Genomic DNA, 23,844 nt, shown 5'->3' with positions numbered 1-23,844 from the left:
AACAATGCCAAAACCATGCAGTGCACATACACAAACACATACAAACAAAATATACAACTTACCCCGTTATTGTAGCAATCATAGGGGCATTTGACACCATATAGTTTTTCAAGGGGGACACACTTTTGATTCATACAGGCCTGCAAGGAAACCACAAAATTATTTTTTTATTTTGTGGAGCTACATGTGCTCATCAAGTACAGTCACGGACAGCCTAAGCTGAAACAAAATAACAGCAGACGACAGATATTGGTGGCTGCCATGAGAACGGAAAGCTGCGATGAGATAAAACGTGTTTGAGGGTGCCCTTCACAGCTGCCTTGCAAGTGGGCCCAGTTTCGCCTTCTCAGCAACTTTCACGCATGCGTTTTCTACAACCTACCTTATCTGGAAACCTTTTGTCGCGTCAAGCCGATCTGTTTACGGGATGTAATTGGCAAAAGTGAATGTAAATAGGACATCATGACACCTGAAACACGTTTGCTAGCTAAGCTGTACACGGCAGTTGCCAACTTTTTTTTCTTCAAGAAGCAACCACAATGTCGCGCGAGCCTAAGAGTCATTTCCAGATTAGCGAAATCAGATGAAACACGCATGTGCTAGCAGAAAGATCCATTGCACAGCTGACGACATGCGCTGACTCGCACGGCAGCAGCAAAGGGCACTTTCGAACACACGGCCACCAGTATCTGTCATTTGTTATTAATTTTGTTTCAGCTTAGGCTGTCCATGAATGTACATATGAAAATTAACTGCAGTGCACTGAAAATCAGACTGAGGCAGCATAGCTTTTAAAAAGACACTGAAGTTACTAGTGAACAATGTTCATATACCACACATCCTGAGCTTCTACGTGGAGTCCATTTAATTGCATTTTGAATAAGAAAACTGCTTCGAAAACTTGTATTTCAAGAGAGAACTTGTTGTACTACAGGAAAACTTGTATTTCCCTTGCACCATTCCCCCTGTCAATTTGCTGACATTGGCTATGGCGACACAATGGTAAGTTTGCATGACTAAAGGTGGAGATTGCTAGCATTTTTAACGTTACTCGTACTAATTGCGCGTGAAGAAACACAAAGTCAATTTAACCATAAAGTTGGTGAATAACAAACCAGCTTGATGTCATCACGGTAGAAGGTGCATGGCTCATGTGCAAACACCCTTGTTCCCTAGTCCATCAAAAGCAATGCAGTGGAAAGCATACGACAAGTTGACAAACCTTATTGGTGCCGCACTTAGCGCCATTTGGCGATTGGCCGACGTCGGCGGTGAACAATCCCAAGTCCACAATGGCTGACCGACATGTGAACCTCTTGTCATTCTCGTCAATGTAAAACTTGGACTGCACGGCTGCCGACTCTATGCCAAACTCCAGCCGTTCGTTCAGGTGCACGCAGTGCAAGGTGCCACACATTACATCCCTGCAAGGGTGGGGGTGGAACAAAGGTCATGCCTGCGCTCTCACAGTGCAGCTGGCACACCTACATCACTAAAGAGGCAATCTATTGATCCTACCACTATTCCTCCTTGCTACATAGTTGCCTTTTGTTAAACTGCAGCCCCTTGTTTGTTTCACGTGAACTACTTCAATGTACGTAGCAGTCATAAATCAAAAGAAAGCTACATACACACAGATTAGCAGACAGTTGATTTAGAATAAATACATTTTATTGAAAACATTTTAATTTAAAATTAAAACATATAATTTTAAAATTAGAACATTGCTCAGGCTCATTGCTGGCCCATCAGTAGAATAGAGCGCCAAATGTGTACTCCTGCAGTTAAAGGGCTTTTCTCTACAGCAACAAGGCAGTCCTCAAGACATACCCAGCCAATGGTTACCGCAGACAGAAAAAAAAATGCTGCAAGCTTCGTACTACCTAATTAATGGCTTGACTTTGACCAACAAGACAAGCTACCAGAACAGCCAGCAATGAATTGGGACAAACAAAAAACAAAGTAGTCGCCATGTTGTCTTAACCCTACGAAAATCTATTGCCTACAACGAAGCACATGAGTGGTAGTCTAAGGGGTTTAAGATGAGATTGAAATCGCGAGAAATGAGCATATAGTGAAAACAGCACACAGGACAAGAGCTGTTCCAAGCTGCCAACCTTGTCATTGTTTCGTTTGAGGACACTGTAAGGCAGCCAAGTACTCACTCCTTGTGACACTTCTTGTACGTCTTGTTGAGCCGATTGTATCCGCAGTTGGCATTGACCACGCCATCGTCGTTGCGCTCGAAGCAGCGCTGGTCAGCCATGCGACCGCTGCGGCCCCAGAGAAGCTGGCACTGGTCTTCGTGAGAACGGCACTGCTTTGCAAAGCAGTAGGCCTGCACAATGGGAGGGGGCAATCGCCCACTAGTAGTACACGCACGCACACCTACACTGCAAGCAGTTAGGCACATTGGATCACTTAAAGCTTTTGTAGTGTTTGTTTGGCAAGAAAGGGCACTTTTTCCACTCACGCAATAAGAAGCACATATCACGGATTTCTTTCCATTTCATCAATTCCCTTTAAATTGTTGCACGTGACGTTTAATTTGTGTTAAGGTAGTCGCAAAATATTTACTAATGACCAGAAAGATGCATCAGACTGCAGCTCGCATTCCAAACACAGTTAAACCTTGTTATAACGAGACAGGTATAACGAAATAATGGATATAATGAGCAAATTGCAATTCCCCTTCGAAGTCCCCATATGAGCCAATACTTAATTTTTAACTTCATTTTAACGAGGTAAGACTTGCCCGTTATAGAACATAATGAACAAATTTCACTAGAAAATACAATTTTGAGCCAATTTCACAACAGTGCCAACATAGATTTGAGACGGTGCGCAATGTGAAAACTGTATTTCAGAACTCCCGCCATGCATCCTCCAGCAATGCGCGCAAGGCTGGACGGCACGTCATGTGCATGCTGCACCCGCGAAGCCGTTCCTACCTTCCTCTCACTGCACACGGCATGCACGGCTACGATGTGCTTGCCTCCAACTGTTGTCACACACCGATGTGCGCCACTGGAGACGCAGTGATTAAGTAATTTGCATGTTTTCTTTTTTATTGTGAGTGCTTCAGCCTTATCTTTTATCGTGCTATGCACGGGAAGCAAAAGCGAAAGACTATAACGCTAGACCTGAAGGCAGCTATGATGAAAGCTGTCACATCGGGCACGAGGCTGAGCGAGCCATCGTTTGAATCAGAAAGATGCATCAACGGCCAATTACGGACTTCTTTGCCACAAAGTATCTTTGAAATAAGAGTTACGTATTTTGAACTGCAATAAAGTACATGCGAGGCTTTTTCTTTGTACCTCCAAACTGGGGTTATTTTGTTGTTACTGCCTTTCGGCGAGAACCCATTTCGCCTGCTCAAGCCCCGGGGAGCCGGCCGGGCATGCAGGACAAGGGAAGGGGTTTTTGGGTTCGAGCGGTCGGACACCAGTACTGGAGCTCCGGCTTTGCCTTCCTTTGTCTGCCCCCATTGCGCCTTTCTCCTGGTCTTCACCAGTCGGCTGGGTCAGGACAAGCGAAGAGTCTAACTACGCTATTCGTCATCAACAGCCTATTTGGCTCCACTGCAGGACGAAGGCCTCCCCCATTGACCTCCACCCGTTTCTGTCCTGTGCTGGCCGTGTCCATTCCTTGCCTCCGAATTTTCTTATTTCATCTCTCCATCGAGTTAATGGCCTTCCTCTTCTTCTAGTCCAGTCTCTCAGTGTCCATTCTGTGGCCCTTGTGGTCCACCTGTTGTCCGTTCGTCGTGCCACATGGCCAGCCCAAGTCCATTTCTTTTTCTTAACCTGGACTATGATATCATCTATCCGAGTTTGCTCCCTAATCCAGGTAGCTCGTTTTCTGTCCCTAAGCGTTACTCCTAACATTATTCTCTCCATGGAACGTTGAGTGGACCTTAGCTTGCTTTCTAATTGTTTAGTAAGTCGCCAAGTTTCCGCTCCGTATGTCACTACCGGCAGGACACATTGGTTGGATACCTTTCTTTTTAGGGATAGAGGCATCTTACTTTTCATTATTTGCGAGTGCTTGCCGAATGCACTCCATCCCAGTCCTATTCTGCGCCTGATTTCTTTCTCGTGGTTTGGGTCCGCACTGACCATCTGGCCGAGGTAGTTATATTCTTGTACTTGTTCCAGTGTTTCGCCTCCTCGTCTAAAAAAGGCGCGTTCAGCATGTTTATTTATCATCACTTTAGTTTTATTCATGTTTATCTTTAGCCCCACAGCGAAGCTCTGTGATTTTAGTTCCTCAATCATGTTTTGGAGTTGCTCTGCAGATTTACTGAGCAAGGCTATGTCATCTGCAAACCTTAAATTGCTCAAGTATTCGCCGTTTATCCGTAAGACTAAGTTTTCCCAGTCAAGCCTCCTGAAAACACTCTACAGACATGCTGTGAACAATTTTGGTGAGATGGTATCTCCTTGTCGCACTCGAGTCCCTTCGGATCGGGGATTTATCATTTTTGCTTGTGAAGTGTAATTCTGCCGGTGCATTCCTCATATATGTCGTCTAGGAGTCGTAGGTAGGTCTTCTCTATTCCTTGGTCCTTTAAGGCGTCCATCACTGTAGCGGTGCTTACTGAATCGAACGCTTTTTCATAGTCTATAAATATCATGTAAAGTGGTTTGTTTTACTCTGCGCATTTTTCTATTACTTGGTTGATGACATGGATGTGATCCATTGTAGAGTATCCTTTTCTGAACCCAGCCTGTTCCCTGGGTTGTTGGAAGTCTAGGTTGGCAGTTATGTGGATAAGTATTATCTTGGTAAAATAGCTTGTATACAACCGACAGAAGTCTGATGGGTCTGTAGTTCTTAAGATCTTTGTTATCTCCCTGAATTAAAACTATGTTGGCGTTTTTCCAGGCTTTTGGTACTTTTAAAGTCCTTAAACATACCGAGAATAGTTCAGCAAGCTTTTCTAGAATTATATCTCCACCCTCTTTTAGAAGGTCTATGGTTATGCCATCGTCGCCTGCAGCTTTCCCTTTTTTCATGCCCTTAAGTGCCTTTTCTACTTCCTCCTTCGTTACTGGTGGAACATCACAAGCAACGCTAGTAGGCTTGGTACTTTGTCTCGCTCCAGGTCGCTGGCGTATAGCCTGGTGTAGAACCATTCTGCGATTTTTATTATCTCTTCCATATTGTGCGTAACGTTGCCCTGTTCATCTCCAAGTGCGTACATTCTGTCTCTGCCAATAGCCAGCTTCCTCCTTGTTGCCTTCAAGCTTCCTCCTCTTTCTAGTTTCCTCGATGGCCGCCATGTTGTATGCACGAATGTTATTTGTTTTACTTTTGTTTATTAATTTTGACAGCTCCGCTAGTTCAGTTTGATCCACCGAGCATCCAAAAAATGTGAGTTTGGCCATTTCGTGTCTTGTGTGTTACTTGCTGTTCTCTGATGTTACACCAGTTGGCGGTCCATGGATGGAGTTCAGTGGAGCTAGCCTTGCAGCCGTCTCGAGCGCGGGATGGGTCGCCGTAAGAACCCTGGTCCCCACAAGCTTTTTACCACTGATGACGTACTTCATTCCTGACGGGTGGTCTGTTGTGTTTGCTTTATTGCAATGGAAACCAGATACAGTTGTTTTGTCCTTAGTTTCATTTATCTGTTTAGAACTAAGCGTTTGTTTTTGCACTGTAATCAATCTTGAAGGCATCCTTTTCTGTTCCTATAGATTCTTTTACTATTGTTGACAGTGTACATACTGCATTTCTTTCATGCATGTGATTGTACATAGCATATACCGTGATTACCTCTGTGATATGTTTTTAATAGATCCACTACTAACCAATAGGCTAAGGATTCAGACACCCATGCATGTATAATGTGAAAATGAAAAAGACAATAAAAGCAATTTAAATTTCAAATACAGCTAGTTTGCATAGAAATTTATTATGCAAATAGCCATGCTTCCTTCCGGCTATTTTTTTTCTTTTCAATCTGACAAAAATGCTGCCAAAAGTTGGGCCTCTAGAAGAGCACTAAGTGCTACCGCCATGCCATCCATAAACACGTCAATGCCTGCCACCAAGTGCAAGAATAATGAGATCCCACCAAATGCATCTGTTTAGTCTCCTACCTTTCCGCCACCACATTCGGTTCCATCTTGCATGAAGACGTCTACGGGACAGAATTCTGAAACTCCGTCACAGTATTCTGGCAGGTCACACTCTGTCACAGAATCTCGACACATTGTAGCAGCCTTCATAACCTAAAAATAATGAGAAGAAACATTCAGACTACCAATCTACTCACAGCATGGTATGTATGCCTGATGTGTGCAAAACTATATTTGTGTTATCTAAAAAAACAAAAAAACAAAAACAAAGCTACTAAAGTAAGAGCAGAGCAAAAATTTGAAGTTTGATCTGCTAAATAAGCTTGTGGACTAATGAATGAATAATTAATTTTGTTGTGGACAGATTCCTACAGTTCCGAGAACTTGGGACCTTTAATATGCCCCACATCTGAGCACATGAAAATTTTACCACCTCACTTCTACAAAACAATGGCTACGGGAAGCTATAAAAAATATGTTAATAATTTCAAGCTTTTATTAAAAAAAATTGTGTTTAGTACAAGACCCTGCGTTGATTAATTAAGCGTAATGTTCTCACAGACGCGAACTATGGCTGAGACCTTGCATCCACAGTAGGCTATGCAATCCACTGGGGGATGTTTGTGATGCCCAGTGGAATCCAAGGGCATCAGGCCACAATTCAGAGGTATGATGCTGCTTGTACACTGAAATGGCCCTTGATCACAGCTGTCGCATATTACCAGATGCTATTAGTTGCCGAACACCACTTCAGAATATTGCTCTTGAGGCACAGGCAAACACTGCTGCTTTCGAAGCCTCAGATTTATGTGGTATAAAAAAATAATATTTTCTTACCTTTAGCTATGAATAAAACTAGCAATTTAACGGGCTAACCAAATAACATTTGTCCACAACACTGTACTATTAACCTTGTTTATACAAATGAACACTTAACCCCCTCCACAAAGGTGTCCTCACCTTGAAGGAACTTTTGCAAGCATGGAAACAGTCTCCATAATTGAATTCAGAGATACATAGCTACACATTCACAAGTGGATTTTAGTTTGAGATGTCAGGGCTGCAGTTATACCTCAGTTCTGCATTGCAAATCTCTTTTACTACAACTAAATAATGCACACTAAGGAAAACAGAAAAATTTGCTTTACGCATTCATATTATGCACTAAAAGTTGCAAGTTTTGCAATCAAAGAAAGGGTGCAATGCTTTTGTAAATTGCTGACTACACTCAAATGTGTTCAATAAAACCAGAAAAAGGCTGTGCTTGCGATATTTGCACAGTCTGACTTCATCTGGATAGAGTGAAAAATTTATGGATACAGTAACTAAAGAATTCTTGGGACAATCTGTTGCAGATACGTCATAGGTGCGTAAGCGCGGAATGGATCTGTATTTGGAGATCTGTCGGAACAATTCGAATTGCAGCTTATGACGTTTCTTTGTGACATATTTTACACACCTCGATATCTGTTGACATTCTCAGTTTGTCCATGCTGGCCATGCCACTTCGTGGAGCGCACACTTTGTTTTGTGCCCTTTTGCCCAACGTGGCGACACGAGGACTAGTGCTTCCACTTCAACGTGCCATACTACACACACCACATGATGCCAGTCTTTACACATGGTGTGTTCCTGCTCCGAAGCTCATGAGTTGCCAGCGCTACACCGCTGATGTTATGCTCCCCCCGTAAATTACGCCTCTTCTTATGGAAAATTAGTTCTAAGCAGAAAACTAATGCTCATTGTCCAGACACCTCAGTTAAGTGTAGTGCACTTGAGAATGCTCTTGACAGCATCATGAATCGGGCTGTTTGCCAGTCACAACCTTTGACCAGCAAACAAACTGGCTAACACAACAAAGCTAGTGTTCTCATCCAAGGCCAACTAAAGCTTTGAATAGAACAAACATTTTTATAGACTGGCACAGTAGGAATGGCGGTAAACTATCCTTAAATTAATGCCCGTAACAAGCCTGGTGTTGTTTCAGGCCCGGGTTTCGCACCAATTGTCAAATGCCCAAATGGTGTTCACTGAGCATACGAAATGGATGCACAAGCACATTAAGGATCCCTGAAGGGTCTTTTCGGACAGGGCAGGCAGCCCTCCTCACTGTGATGCTTCCTTCTGCTCAATGGCCACTCCACCAGCAACACAGCTACTGTGATAGCCCATCAGTTTCATGGCTCATTAGTTTCCACGTGTGCCATGGTGGGCCGAGGCAGAAGAGCCAATAGCTTCAATGTTTAAAACAAATTTTCAAAACCCCTAAAAGTTACCTGGCAAGTGGAAATGTCGCAGCAAGCTCCAATGGCACATGTGGCTTGCCCTTTGAACTTGCAGGTTGACGCATCACAGCAGGGATTTTTACAAAACTGCAAGAAAACATTGAACATAAACTGTTGCACATTTCACATGCAAAAGCATGCCTAAGGTGGGCAGCAATGCCGAGTGCCATTATAACAGGAAACTGACACTCGCAGCTCAAAGTGGTCAGAGGATAAACTCCCAAGTTTAATTCATTAAAAAGACTGCTTTGCCCCAATAACACTAACACAAATTTTATCACAAACACCTTAAAAATAATGTACATATATCAAAGAAAACCAGTGAAGCAGGGGTGACTCACCAGCCACTTTATCGCTGAGTTCGTACGATCTCACACGATCTTGTTTGTGCTATTTGCCCACCAGAGGCACCAACAAGAAACATGATTCTGTGAACTTAGTGGGGCCTATAATTCTGCTTGATCATATCAATTGAATGCTAACACACAGTTAACCCACTGACAACTGTGTTTTCAGTGCTTTCTCTATTGCGTCCTCACTGATGACGTTGGGAGGCATGAAGTTGGAAAGGGTTTTTATTTGTTGCCCTTTTTGGTTAAAGAAAAAAAAAAGAACTTTTGGTGCTGGAGTGGAGGGACCAAAGGCTAGTTCTTCCCAATGAAATGAGGTTGCCCTCTGTCCTCAAGCATCTTTCAAACTATGTGTGAACCGGAAGGAGGAGGAGGAGGAGGCAGCTGTCACCTCTGGGGGCCCGCAGTCGCACTGCTCGCCCTCCTCAAGGAAGCCGTTGCCACACACGGGGCCCATGATGTCCTCCGGCAAGTTCCACAGGCAGAAGTCCATGCCCTGTTCAAAGGACGACTGCAGGTACTGCTTGGAGCAGGACGACCACTGGCTCGGGCTGGGCGGATTGCTGCCAGTGGAAACAAAAGAGGGCACCCTTGCACGTCGTACGCTAAAAAGAAATGCACAGACTGCTCGCCACGTTTCTAGTTGGCTTTCCAGTCTGTCTGCCTAGGAGGAAATTGTAATGTGGCATGCCCCTAAACTGTGCAGCGCACCAAGCAATTGATGTGTGCGATCAATGTGCACACTCAACACAGCATTTACATGCACTGTTTAATCAATTAAAGGGACACTGAAGAAAAGTCGAATTAGATCACCTTGCTGGCAAAACAGATACACCCCACTTGGGAGCTGTGTTTCGAAAAAAAAAAAAAAAAAGCGGCCAAATGGCAAAAATACAGGCCATTTCCCACAGCTCACACCAGAAGGGTCCAGTAGGCACTATGGCACACAATTGGCTCAATTTTCTCAATGGCCAAAAACCAAATGGCTACAATGTTTCATGGGCTGCATCTATTTCCAAGCAAACACTAACTCTCCCAGTATTACATTCTCGTCAGGTCCCATTCTTACCCCACCCAACTATTGCTTTGCAGGTACTACCTACCGCAACATCTATATAGCCCAGACCATTGCAGACACGAAGAAGTGTCCTCGAAAGTATTTACAAACTAGGTGAATGAATGCAGCTTACCTGGTTGCCGATGCCATGATACAGCGCTTTTCTGGACACTGGCACTTGGCATCCTTGTCGTCGTGCTCCATGCCAAAGTTGTGGCCCAGCTCATGGGCCACAGTCGTGGCCACCACGCCAACCACTTCGTGGTGGTCCTGAGTGAAAGCGCAAAGGCAATGCTTCCACACCCTGCACTTGATCCCCTACTTTTAACTGAACTACTCCACTATGATTAGGGACTGAATATACTGCTTGACTACTGGACTCCAGGGTTTCAAATCGCCTGTGTTAAATTAATGACCACATAATGATGGAAGTACAGAGCCAAGCACGAAGGCTTTGGTGCTCACCAAATATCACCACCTGTAAGCAAAAATTATCTAATTTCTCAAGTCTCATTTGGCAATATTCCACAGGCTATAGCAGCTGGCCTGATGGGAGAGGATAACAAAGCATACTGGTATTGCCACTTCAGTCCCAAATAACTCTTTCCGTACACAGGATACAGTCTGAACAAGTCAACAAAATCACTTCCAATTTTTCAGGCTGACAAAGCCTTTATATAAGCAATATGGAGTGCCACGTGCGCTCCCATAATTAAACCAGAGTTTATTTTTTAAACTGCCACCAGTGTCCACATGGTACCATTAAGGAAGCTGTTGAAGAGGATGCTTTAACTCGATGTTAAGTTCTCCATGCCACAATTATTATAAGAAATACATTGCAATGTAAGAGAAAAACTGATGAACACTCAACTGATTCAATTAAAACGTGTTGTATTTACATGAAAAAGGTAAACGATAATAAGTAATGGCCATAATTATTTCTTCTCTTTGACTGTTCCAATAAGTAAAGCAAAAAAAGAAACTTGATCGCTATTTTCGTATATGAGTTATGTAACATTCACCTTCTTCAATTTTGCATTTCCTTACGTTCGTTTCAAACTTTTGAGGGCCTCACTTGAAATTCAGTAACCATCATTTCCCAAATTTTGACTGTTTAATGTACAAAAAACTATATGCAAATTGATTGATCTGCTAGAGGACTTTGGCTAGTTGCTACACATTTTCTACTCTTCAAGGGAATTAAAGAGTTTGGGTCAGGGTTACATACTGTTTGCTAAGCTCTGTCAATGCAATGTATAAATGATAAAAAATGTAACAGTAACACATAGCGAACCCATTAGGACGAAATCAAAAACATCGAATTTCTTCATTAATAATAATAAAAAAAGTTAGATCTAGCTTACAGGACAACTGCATGCAATATTTTGATGAAAAATGCTTGCTTATTTGAGATCAAACGATAACAGGCTTCACCACAAAAGTGTCCTTTGGACATCACGTTTTTAAGGAAAAAAACAAAAAAAAAAAAAACAACAACAACAGAATAAACTGGAAGCAGCAAATCCAGTTCAAAATTAACCAAAAAATTTTCCTGTGTTTTGTGGATGTGGGTGAGTGGGCGAGCGTGTGTGCAAGTGAGCTTGTGTGCGTAAAAGTGCAGGCATATGTGTGTGCATGAGAAACAAACACACGAGAGAGAGAGAGAGAGAGAGAGAGAGAGAGAGAGAGAGAGAGAGAGAGAGAGAGAGAGAGAGAGAGAGAGAGAGAGAGAGAGAGAATTGACGATCGGGTTGCTTTTGAACACTTGTAATTCTGTCATTGTTCATGCAGAAGAATAAAAAAAGCATTGCACACAAAAGGTAATGTTGGCTGCCATTATCATGTCCATCTGAACTCGTGTATTTCAAACACTGATCACTTACATTGATGCCAATTCCACATCCAATGAGTGTGAAACTGTGCACTTTTTTTTGGTACCTGATTACTTGGCTGTGTAAGGGATGCTAGTTTTTAGTGCACTGTAATCGGTTTACGAGTGCCCCTACAACTCCCATTAGTAAAAAAAAAAAAAAAAAAAAAGCATACTTGTGTAAATTTGTTTTGGCAAGTTACTGGAGCTATGAAGATGCTGAAAACAACCTTAGGATAGTTTCAATACACAATAACCTTTTGCCCGAGCTGGAGTTAACCTTCCACAGAGAAAGGGCAAAAGAGAAAGGGCAGGAGAACTAGCAGTTTACCGTGACTGTTACACTGACATACACTTGCCTACAAATGCATGTTGGAATGGTAGAAAGGATTGCTCACTGTCAGTGCGATGCAGCAAGCGCGACGGGCTTACCTTATTAACGCCACCGGAGTACTCGTATGTGCAGATGGGCCCCTTGAGCGCCTTGCCTACCACACTGCTGTCCAGTACAATGTCTCTGAGGGGAAAGGGAAGAAGGCAATGCAGACCAGCACCGCAAGTGGCGACATCTCTACCCAAGCATTCTCTAAACAGAGATCAATTACTTTGATGAAGCACAGAGCTGCTCGCAGGAGTCCACTGTGACTGCAACGCAACGTGAGCAATTGCAGCCCGGTTTCGTCCACATACAGACAGGTGTGTGCTATACGCTTAAGTGCCAGCTATAGACAGACATTCCATTCAAAAATGAAGCTGAGACGATTTCATTCTTGGGTGGTTTAAATTAAAGGTGGACACATATGCTATTTTCATTTATGGTGCTACATTCCTCTTGACATGTGTAGTTATAAGGAGTGGCTAACACAGTGAGATAATCATTATAAGGAGTACCTAACACAGCGAGAGAAATTATGAAAGAAGGCACAAAAAAAGATGGCGATGCAGATTGGAAGGTACACAGGATGACGTGCTTCTATTCTGTACCTTCTATTTTGCGTCGGTGTCTTCTTTCGCACCTTCTTTCATAACGTATCAATACCAACTCGCCCAACCTTCTGTCGCACTGAACAGCCAGTTAGTTATTGTGGTAGATGGTGGGGAAACTTGACATGCAATGTGAAATAAGGAGTTGGTAGTCCCTCATAAAATTAATAAAGTCAATAACGTGTAAACAGAAAGATGAAACAACATCATGCCATGTCGTGCCCTTTGCCTGGTTTTTGTTCCTTTACACTGTATGTTTTTCTTTTTAACAATTTGTTTCTTAAGGTTCAGAATGGCTTCCAATGCAGACGTGCTCAGAAAGAAACATAATAAATACTCAACAAATTATACAAACTCATCTTCATTTGATCATAAAGCGTTATTTCCAGGCCTACTAACACATACTACACAGAACTTCATGCAATCAAACAGATTACTCACGTTATCAGCTGAGCATTGTCATTTGGGTGTTCTTGAGCAAGCCGCTCCCGGCGATATTGTAAGAACTTTGTTAACGTAGCATCCCCATCTGAAGACATAACTATTTCATCGTGCTCCGTCCAAACAATGACTCCAACCAGTGCAATAAATATATTCAGTGGAGCATACAGCTGCAAAGTGAATTAAAAAAATCATTTTCACACAAAAAAAAAAGAGAACAATGTCATCGCAGAAGAAAGACATTTTTCATCATTACATCATTTTGGCATGCTTTGCATATAGTTTTATGAAATTTTTATGAAATATGAAAAAAATATGTATATGGGACACAAACTCACCGCATTGACTACATTTGCTATTTGCTTGCTTCTCTCGAACACAGCCTCTTTGTTGCGCTTCATTTTTATGAACTGTAAAGAACCAAGAATACTTAGAAAATACTCTATTCGCTGAAATAAAGGATACTGCACTATGCAGGGGCCACACAGACTACTTGCCTCTTTATTGTCGTTGACAATTAAAAGTTCTACATAGCGCGACCTTGCGTTACTCTTGAAAGGGGGCTGAATCACAACAGATCGCTTTAGCTACAAGAAGGAAAAAGAAAAAATAATCAGCCACTTATATCAGGCAAAAGAATTTTAAGAAATAACTTGACCAAACTAGGCCTTACCCGCTTACGAGTATCACCCAAAAGGTCCAGTGAGTCATTGAAACCTGTTGAAAGAATGAAAAAAGTCAGACATGCTTCAAGTAACAGAACAAAATGCTTTTTATAAAGCGCGCAGAAAAATAGCAACAAAAAATACAAGAAAGTGATTCTTGCAAGATTCACTAAAGGGGCTGTGAAGACAAAATACGGCTCTGTTTCATTTGAAGGAACTAGCCTGTGGAAACTCACTCGCTCAACTCAATTACAGCTTCGAAGAACGTTTTTTAATGCAAAAGGTCAAAAACTCAGATTTCACGCTAGACAACATCACGAGTGGTGTAATGGGGGAACACTAAGATGTAGTTACGAGTGTGTCAAGTGCACGTTAGCAATGATGTGACTAATGGCACCATTACAATTGCACGGCCATGCTTCTTGGTAATGGTTTTGGTCGGCAGTTGCCAATCACACAAATGAGCCCTTGTGACATCATAAGGACCCGTTGAGAAAGTGGCAGGCGAGTCACCACCGCTTCACCTGTTTTCCTTAGTGGCTAGCTTGGTTGTAGGAAGTTTCTGTTATCGTTGGCATTATTGTTATTGGGACAAATCAGCCCTACGAATGACAAGCAGCCGTGCATGAGTTTCAGAACACAAGGCTGAAAGCAAGCCCCGGACCTGACAGCAAACAGTGTGCACAGCCAGTAGGACCTTACCACATCTCCACGCCTTTTCTTTCATATCTGATGCTTTGAAGAACAAATGCTCAGGCGGTGTGGGATGGATATAGTGCGTCTCCGTGCCATCAAATACGACTCCGCTATGGAAGGAGAATGAAACAAACAATGAAAATCCCACTTGAAGACAACCTGCTGGTAAAAGAAAAGCGTGCTTCATTTTTATTGATACAGCATTCATTCACATGTGTCAGCCGAACAAGTACATTTGCACTAGTTAACATGCAACAGCCAATTGTCAAACAAAATTAACAAGAGTGGGCAAGCCACACACACAAAAAAAGGAAAAGCCTATTTAGCAGCTCTAGGTTAGGTTAAGTAATGGTGACATGCTTATATATGAAGGAGATTATTGTTTAATGGTGCAAGGGCTAATCAGCCAAAGGGCACACACATAGACACATGTGCGCACACACAAAAACACTGCGAGTAGAGTTCATTTTAAACACCCAAGAGTTGGCTACAGCTTTAACATGCCTTTTATGCACATGACTGGAACAGAACATTAGAAGTTAATGGTACAGAACAAGCTTACTTTCACAGGGTTGCTCATTTTTGCAACATGATGGAACAAAAACGCCTAATAATAACCACCTTGCACCGCTTCATAGCTGTAGCATAATTACCGCTTCTACTTTCGAAGTAGAAGCCGGTGATTATGCTATAGCTTTAAAGGAGTACTGACAAGAAATTTTCATGTTAGGTTTTTTTCGCTGCTATGCGTGCCTACCAGCCCACTAATCATAGAATTACACATTAGACGGTCGAGCACAGCGTAAACATTCATTTACGGCGTCGTTTATTCGTGTCAGTTTCAGTTTCGAGAAAACGAACACCGAGCGGCCGCCATGACAGGAGGTATCACGTGACGTCACCATTCTTGCAGTATCGCTGCCACTCTGGACGCGCGCGCGAGCACCGGCAGAGGTCTTCACCATCCCCACGCGCCCGGGCAGCATGACGTCAGTCCCAAAACCACGACGTGTACACACGCCGAAGCAGCGCGCGCCAACCACAGCCAGCGCGTCGGCTTCGTCACGGGAGCCCCGACGTCGACAGTTTGGAGCAAGCAGCAGATGATGTAATGTCGGCCCGCTCTGGGCTTTCTCGTGCGGGTGAAGATTAAAATGGATTTAAAATATGTTACGCCGAACGGTTTCTGTTGAAACTTACTGATAAAAAGAAAGCATTTCGTGTCAGTACTCCTTTACAAGTAAGTCCAATGAAATACCACCCTTTAAAAGACCGCAGAAAGACAATTCATAAAAGCAAATGCGCGACAGCTACGTTTACTTCCAAAAAGTAATCTTGCATACCTGAGCCCATTACAGGTGCTAACAGCAGCCCAAGAATTGCTCCGTCCTCGAACAGTGCCATGGTAGTAGCAGTGCTTGTTGGTCTGTAAAAATAAAAGTCAGTGATTGGATAACTCATAACTAGGGTGATTTCTTTTTATAGTTTTATAGTTTGCAAAATTTTCGAGCACAGACAATTTTTTTACTTCCCCCACCCCTCACACGATACAGGTTTTACTTTTATTGATGAGAAAACATTAATCAGTAGCAATAACATATTTGACAAGAATTAAAAACAGAACCTAAACAAGGTTTCAAACTCGTACAATCTCTGTATGTATTTTAAGTTAGTTTGCGTGTTTGCAATGCCAGAAATGAGAGCTGGTTAAATTTGCAGAGAATAACGTCAGTGGAGAATTTGTTGAAGGAAGCTGTGAAGCCACCAATTTCTTTCAACGTTTGTACTTGCGTTTCCACGTTGTTGTCTAGCCCACTGTGGTGGCCCAGTAGCTAATGTGTTGGCACTACAGAGCACTATGCCATGGGCTCGATTTCTGGTTACCGTGGCTGATTTTCTAATAGAAGCACAAAACAAGAACACTTATGTGTGAAGATGTTAGTTTCCATTAAAATACCCAGATGGGCAAAACTAACCCGTAGCCTTTCACCAGGGCACATCTATATCCCAGGTGTACGTTCGGTACATAAAATTCAAATTTTAACTTTTTTTTTTTTAATTTGTCGTCAAGCACATACAGATGAAACTCCCTTGCAAGAAGGTTTTCCTCAACTGCCAATGAAAAACAAAGTATTTTTCAACTGTCATGCGTTTGTGATGAAATTTTTGGCATCAATTAAAGTTTGTTTCCAAGCGATAGTCATTCCCTTTTTTCTTTGCCAGAACTGCATTTCCGGTTATTGCCCTGTAATTTTTAGGAAGAAGTCATGTGAAACCTGATTTGAATAAACATCAATAAGGGGATAAATATTGGGCAATAGAGGGCTTTTCAAAATGAAAGATAATACACATAATGCACAAAAAAGAAAGAGAGTGGATGGAATAAAGAGCATGCCTGAGAATAGGGTGACTTACCCTTTTCATGGGGTGATTTATGACGTGACTATTGTTCTCATGGTGCTTTTCAAAATAATTTAATGGCAGCAAATCTTTCTTCATTCGTAAGTCTAACGTAAAAGGCTGACCGAATGCTTTGAAGGAAACTTGCAGGACGTCCTGATGATTCTGAAAAACACAACAGCCTTGTCATAAACTTCACTTTCGTAAGAGCAAAAAAAGTTGCACCCATATAAAAGCACTGCTGTCACTGAGTCCAGGCTTTTTTTTTTCTACACTTGTGTGTACACTCAAACCTGTAACCAGAATAAATAGTCGAAGCAGTACCAGCTACTATTATGGTCACCAAATGTAATACAAAGCAACAAGTAAAACGAAGACACTAAAACATGACCAATACTCACAGAATTTTTTAGACTTGAGATGTCCCTCCGTCTCCGGCCATGGCCGATAACCTCGGGATGAATTCGCTCATACCTAAGAAAATCTTGCCTGATATCTGAAACACAAAACAAAACAATACAAATGAACACAAGACACAGTTGCTCAACTATTAATCGAACTTTTAACAATTTATCTCCAAGTCGTTTTTTGCAATAAACCCATCGTCACAATAGACGACGTAGCCATTAACAAATAACCAGTTGTACTTGAGTATGTCCTAAAACTACATTTATTGACAACCTTCATCTGCAAGTGCTATGATGCTAGCACTTCAAACATATCTTTAACTAGTGTACAGTAGTAGCAACTATATTTGATGAGTGGGCATTATAAATGGCCATTTTTTAGCTCTGCCCCTTATCCCATCCAAGAAGCTACATGGTCAATGAACTGGCCCATTACAGATTTTAAGACCCCCGCTACAAGGTCACTTTCAAAATGTCTCCAAACCATAAAGGCCAGTGCAAAATAATGCAATGGCATGGTTAAACTGAGTAAACAAAAAAATCCTTCCTATCATCTCGCCTACACAGTACGTCTATTTTTTATCTTTTACAAGAAGCTGCAGTTTGAAAAAGGAAAAAAAAAAAAAAAAAGGCTGATGATTATGATACTTTAATGCGAAATTTGAGCACAGTACAAACTGCAGAGTCTTCTAGGCCATTCGCATAGCTGCCGCGGAATACGTCTCTCGCACAGTGCCCTCGGCATACTGCCTTCCTCCTCACACCTTCACTATACTCTCCTCCCCCACTTTAACTCTCGCGTTACCTTCGGTGTATTCCTTGTTCTCTCGGTTACAAGGAGAGAATAGCAGTGGTTACAAGAACGAGGGATGCCGCAAAACCACAGGAGCAGGCATTTAAGAGCTGTGCTCTCAAAATGAACGTTACAGTGAACTCCGACATCACCCTCACTATGTGCTTACAGCGCTCTTTAGACACCAAATACAGTGAAAATTGCCACTATTTTGTCAAGCATTGCATGGTTGTTATTTGCACACCTAATTGTCTAATCATGTCATCCCACTGTCCAAACACTGAAAGGTGCAGCATAGTGCCGTTTAAGAGTTCAAAGTTTGTGTTTCGCACCTAGCAAGCAGGAAATTTTAGGTGTCTTAACTCGGACCATAAGTGTCCCTGCTTTGGCAACACTTGCTGAACTAGTTTGGGCAGTGCAGCCCTCTTTTTTTGATTTGCAAGTGCAGTGCGAGGCTCCTACACTTCTTTCTACGATTTGCCAGCAGTGCAGCGGGTAAAGAAGTTCACGGCTTTCCTTGAACGTCCAAAGTGGGACATGCACAGAGGCTTTGGAAGTGTTTTGAAGGTGAGGGGGCTTAGGACAATTGCTGATGATGATTTTGTGGTTCTAGAAACCAGAGTGAGTTTTCTTTTTGAGTTGAGATGAATAGTTTCTTTCACAAAGGTCAGCCCTGGCTTTTCCAACTGAATATTTATTCAAATACCATTTGTTTTATGTAACAACTTTTTATCCACCTCAAACATTTTACATAACGTAGTAAATAAGAAATTAACGCTGTTATTCGTTTGGTTAGGAAAGAGCAATTGTAGCCTCGGTGTGGCCCTTGAAATGCACTTGAAGGTGCTTTCGCATCTTGAATTCGAAAGCACTTGAAGGTGCTTTCGAAAAGAAACGATTGAAGGCAGACGATACGCGTTCTGGCACAACAACCCATTTGAACCACTCAAGTTGTTTTCTTTCTTTTTGAACTATGACTCCTCTAATCCTGCCAAAACAAGGAGGGCTAAGCCTCTTTTTTTTTTTGGGGGGGGGGGGGGGGGACAAAGGGGTTCTCTCTTTGAACCTTCTTAGTTTTTGTCCTGACCGTCGCAAAAAATCGCTGCCATTGGCCGGTGCCCCTGTCACATGCCGAAGCAGAAAAAATGTGCAGGGTCAGTATTTCCCTATGGCAGCAACTGCACTGAACTATCGTGAACCGGTGCAGGGACTTGAGGCCACATAAAGGAGACGTAACAATAGTGCCTTCCCCAGGGCAACAGACAGGACTTGTTTGCCCCTTGCAAATGCCTGCCCTCCCTCCACCAAAACCAGTGGCCGAATTCCCCTTAAAGGTTAGTTACTGAGCCAAATAGAGGTTAGTTATTAAACCATAACTAATTAAGCAAATTATCGCAGCAGACGACCTCCACCCCCCTCTTTCAGAATTGCCAGTGAAATGGACTCGCGTTATCAGATCTCGTCTATTACAAAAATATTTTCGTTAGGTTGTGACATGGTTTATTTCGCCAGTGACACGTCGCCCCGTTTATAATACCGTAGAGAAACAACGTCACCGCGGTGTAACAGACGCGGCGGGAAAGGTGGCTTATTGAGACCATAAAGCCCGCACGCGCAGGGTATCTACCTCGCTTCAAGCACGCTTCTCTAAGACACCAGCACGGACCGTGCATACCTCGGGAACGTCCTTCGGCTTGTGGTGCCCGAGCTACTGCCAGGCTGTACAAAAGCCCCATTATCGTCCTGGGCCATACGGCCGAACAGAGAACAATGCAGCAGTAGCAGAACCATCGCCGCCACCACGGCCGCCTTCCGATACGCAAACCCGCGCGCGCGCGGTGCCCGCTGCTTGCGGATCAGATCGCAAAATCATTGTGGCGTTGCCGCCGCCGCGGTGCTCGCAGCACATCTCGCACCAAGTTGACAGAATAGAAAACAAAGACGCCCATGTAGATCACGGCGAACGGGTTCGGGATAAAGACCACACGCGCTGTTCCGCTGCCCGCGAAGCGGAAGACTCGGCGCTTCGATGCCTTCCTCTCACTGTGGAAGTGCATTAGCTCTTACTGACGGCCAGTAAATTCTGTGACTGAAATCTGACGGTAAATTCTGACTTACTGCCCCATTCACTTTCTGTTTCGGTCACTGAGAGCACCGGAGCAGCAGTGCGAGCCACTTTTCTCCTCATGTAATACGCCTCACCACAGCAGTAACATTGGTTCCAAACAACCATCGCCCAGACATGTAAAAAAAGGAAGCAAACAGCTATTAATTAAAGAACACGCCACACACGTGAGGAATTGTCATGAAATATTTTCCCTTTTGCTACAGACGTTACTACATTTAGAGGATGACAAGTTCTTCAAGGATATTCTACATTGATGCTATGGCTGCCCGATGGTTCATTCCGGACCTCTCGCGTGCATTCAGATAGACAGGCAGGATTCGGGACCAACTTCTACGCTAGATGCGGTATGGAACACGGCTTCCCACAGTGTGCCCTGTTCCCACAACTGCGTCAAGTCGAGACGCGAGCTCACGGCTGTTGGCAGCACACTGCAAGTATGCAACAAACGATCACTTCGTAGGGTCCGGCTTCCGCGTTGCTGTAGACGCAATCTAATCGCACGACGTCAGTACGGCCACTGTCAGCGTACAGAACGTTAACCTTCAAAGGTACGCCCCTGACGCCACTGGGCACGTTTTTCACGGCCTTTCGAAGCGCCAGCCTTTTGCTGCGGTCCTGGCCAAGCAGGACATGCCGAAAAGCTTCGTTTACATCGCTCCAAAGTTGGAGTAGTCGTCGAGGCCCTGGGCATCGGGCATTCCACACAGCCTACACCGCAGGAGAGACCATTTGGGCAGAAGTAGTGAGTCAGGCGGACCGCAGGGCTCCAAAGATAGGGAAATCGCAATTCCAGGCAGCTAACAACGCAGAAAGGAACCCGCCCGGCTGCAGTAGAGCGTCAGGCGGACCGCAGGGCTCCAAATATGAGGTAATCGCCGTGGCCCTGCATCGTGCATTCCAGGCAGCTAACACCGCAAAGAGGGACCAGCCGGGCTGCAGTAGAGCGTCAGGCGGACCACAGGGCCCAAAGGTAGGGTAATCGTCGAAGCCCTGGACATCGGGAATTTCGGCCGATAAAGGCTACGTTGTCGTGGTGGTCGCATCGAAGACGTAGCCGTCGTGGCCCCGGGCGTCATGCGGACCGCAACGCTTACTCGCCTTAGTATGACTGAAGTACTGTTGGAAAGCAGGCAGACACACGCCGATAACCTAAAGCTACGAACAGGATTAGCAGCCAAGGGTGTCGGGAGGCAGGTTGGTTGGTTGGTTGGTTGGTTGCCTCATACCATGGCACATACCCACGCGGGGGATTGGCCAAGAAGCTTTGTACCTAATCAGGATGTGACCTATAATTTTTTGGATCTCAAAATTTAGAAAAGAAAATACAGAACAGAATATTTTTAATATGTATAATATGAAAGTAGAGTCAGGAAGAAAAACAGGTTCGACTAGATAGAACGCGGGCAAAAGCGAGTCCAGTGGCACACCGGGGGACACTGGAAGCTTACGGCGGGGATTCTCAATCACATGACAACGCGTGTGAGAAATCGACCATTACAATCAGAAATCGACTCTAACTTTATCTTTCGTGCAAGCCGAGTAAATGATCGCACCTCGATCTTATAATACGAAACAGACAAAGATTGTCAGTAGACAGCACACACAAGGTATATCATCCGCCAAACAGATTAACCAACATTTTAATGGAACGTAGCAACGCAGTGGGACTGGTCAAGACGCCTACTAACATTTCGTGCCGGAAGATAAAAAGCAGAACTCGGGCGGAATAGAAATGAGAAAAATTTGGGGAAAGGAATGTAAAAAAATTCCCCCGCACCTCCCCGAAGGGAATCGTGCAGAAATGCGAACGCATTGGGTGCACCGATGAGTGTGTTGCGAGTAATGGCGTAATTAATGACGAGAGTGTGAACGTAATCATTTATTCATCAGCACCTGTTTGTGTTATCGTTGTTTGTGTACCTGACGGCCACAATCACTGCCTTGTGATCGCTAAAGTGCACGGTCAAAGGGTCTTTGAGAAGCATACGCGCGTCACAGTTTCGCGTAAATACCAGATCAATGCAACTCCCGTGAATGGTAGTGGGGCACGTGTCGAAGCCGGCAGAGAGACAATGCATAGAGTGCCTGGTCTGCATGTACTCGACCAGCCACTCGCCACTCTTCTTGCGCACGTCAACGTTGAAGTCGCCAACCAAGACTATGGGGTCAGAGGGTTTGGAGCGCACGCGCACACTTTCCATAGCCGCGTCTCGATCGAGGTTGGGCGCGAGGTACACGGTCACCACTAAGACTCCGTCTCCGGTGTAGGCAAGGGTGTACAAGTCCTTGTACGGAGACGTGTCTCGAACGGGAGACGTGGCAACGGCGTGCGATATCAAGTTCCCATACACGTTAGACACGAGACTAACACCGCAGTACTCGCCGTCCTTGCCGCTTCGAGCAAACTAGTACAGCTCGCTTCAAGCGCATGCGTTCGGCATTGAGCGCGGAGAGATAACACCTGCGGGCGCACGCCGACGGAGCACGACAACCCCCGACTAAGAAATGCATTCGCATTTACGACGACGACGACGACGACGAAGGCAGAAGTACGAGGCGCGCGCTCACGTGCGCTCGCGCTGGAGGAATGCAGGCGCACGCCGCTCGATGGACGCAAGACAACCCCCGACTAATAAATGCATTCGCATTTAAAAAACTGACCGGTAATCACACGACTACTTGAGGGCAAAAGTCATCCTGCGTTGTCATAAAAATTGACATTTTCCTCTCTGTATGATTGTGGCTGACGCTCAGAAAAACAGACACGTGTTCGCGTTTCAGTCGCTTTTATTTTTTTCCTCGTCTTTTGGCGCAAATTATTCCGACAGACCGAGTGGCCGCTTTCCGCCCTGCACCCTCCCCGCAGTCAGAGCTCCCCATCGCGTGCACCGGTTCTACGCACGTGGCACCACGTGCAGCTGTCACGGCACGCGCCCCAGGCTGGCGCATTTGACCAGCCTTGCAGCCTAAACGCACCCCACGTGTGACTTCGCGTCACAGTAAGAGTAGAGAGTGTACTAGAAGGTCTTAGTACACTCTAGTAAAAGAATCGCAGAACTTAAAAAACGTCCACGCTGACCGTCGAGAGAGAGAGAGAGAGAGAGAGAGAGAGAGAGAGAGAGAGAGAGAGAGAGAGAGAGAAGCACTTAGGAACTAGAACGCAGGCCTTTTGAGTGAAAACCCGCGACTCTACCCCCGGGCCACCGAGGCCGAACAAGAAAGCCGTCTTAGCAGTTGCTCATGAGAATATAGCAGTGCACGAAAGCAAAGCAGTAAATGGCGCTAGTGGCGTGCGCGCGCTTCCGCTACAACCCGGCCGTGGTGAAACACGCTGTCGGGCAATGCCGCCGGAACATTTTTCCACCTGGGGTTGCAAAAATTTCTAACATAGACATCATTATCATCATGACCATCGTCGTTATTAAATATTATCTATTTTCCTTTATTTTCCTTGCGTACTTATGCCCGGGCTGTTCCGTGGCCCTTCATAAAGGCGAAGAACGTCATCTAATTGACCAGCGCTCCCCGGGATTTCAACTGAATATCGCCTGATCCATAAGCATTTGCCTTTTGCGAATAAGCTTTTTTGGGGTCGTGTGGGGCTCAGCAGAAGTCTACAGCTGCCCCTTGACTGGCGGAGCCGTGCGAAAAAAGAGGGGGAGCTCCCCTTGCACCCCTGTTC

At 44.3% G+C, this 23,844-nt stretch overlaps 1 protein-coding gene across 1 annotated transcript in view; it reads right to left on the bottom strand.

Annotated features, from left to right (window-relative positions):
- Window positions 1-23,844, bottom strand: part of Meltrin (disintegrin and metalloproteinase domain-containing protein meltrin) — a 146,537-nt gene that overhangs the window by 12,205 nt on the left and 110,488 nt on the right. Inside the window, exons 2-17 of the mRNA XM_077688055.1 lie at window positions 17,236-17,330; window positions 16,850-16,999; window positions 15,778-15,860; window positions 14,441-14,544; window positions 13,747-13,790; window positions 13,571-13,660; window positions 13,412-13,483; window positions 13,074-13,243; window positions 12,081-12,165; window positions 9,912-10,048; window positions 9,113-9,284; window positions 8,363-8,458; window positions 6,108-6,239; window positions 2,166-2,338; window positions 1,223-1,424; window positions 63-140 (exon numbers count right to left, since the gene is read on the bottom strand). Of these exons, the coding sequence (XP_077544181.1) occupies window positions 63-140; window positions 1,223-1,424; window positions 2,166-2,338; window positions 6,108-6,239; window positions 8,363-8,458; window positions 9,113-9,284; window positions 9,912-10,048; window positions 12,081-12,165; window positions 13,074-13,243; window positions 13,412-13,483; window positions 13,571-13,660; window positions 13,747-13,790; window positions 14,441-14,544; window positions 15,778-15,860; window positions 16,850-16,999; window positions 17,236-17,330 (1,883 nt within the window). The remainder of the gene's footprint in view (window positions 1-62; window positions 141-1,222; window positions 1,425-2,165; window positions 2,339-6,107; window positions 6,240-8,362; window positions 8,459-9,112; window positions 9,285-9,911; window positions 10,049-12,080; window positions 12,166-13,073; window positions 13,244-13,411; window positions 13,484-13,570; window positions 13,661-13,746; window positions 13,791-14,440; window positions 14,545-15,777; window positions 15,861-16,849; window positions 17,000-17,235; window positions 17,331-23,844) is intronic.

Source organism: Haemaphysalis longicornis, unplaced genomic scaffold (genome assembly GCF_048455015.1).
Source record: "Haemaphysalis longicornis isolate Haplotype H1 unplaced genomic scaffold, Haemaphysalis longicornis Haplotype H1 scaffold_1, whole genome shotgun sequence".
Classification (NCBI taxonomy): domain Eukaryota; kingdom Metazoa; phylum Arthropoda; class Arachnida; order Ixodida; family Ixodidae; genus Haemaphysalis; species Haemaphysalis longicornis.
The sequence above is the reverse complement of the archived record's forward strand: the minus strand, read 5'-3'. Positions and strand labels throughout refer to the sequence as shown.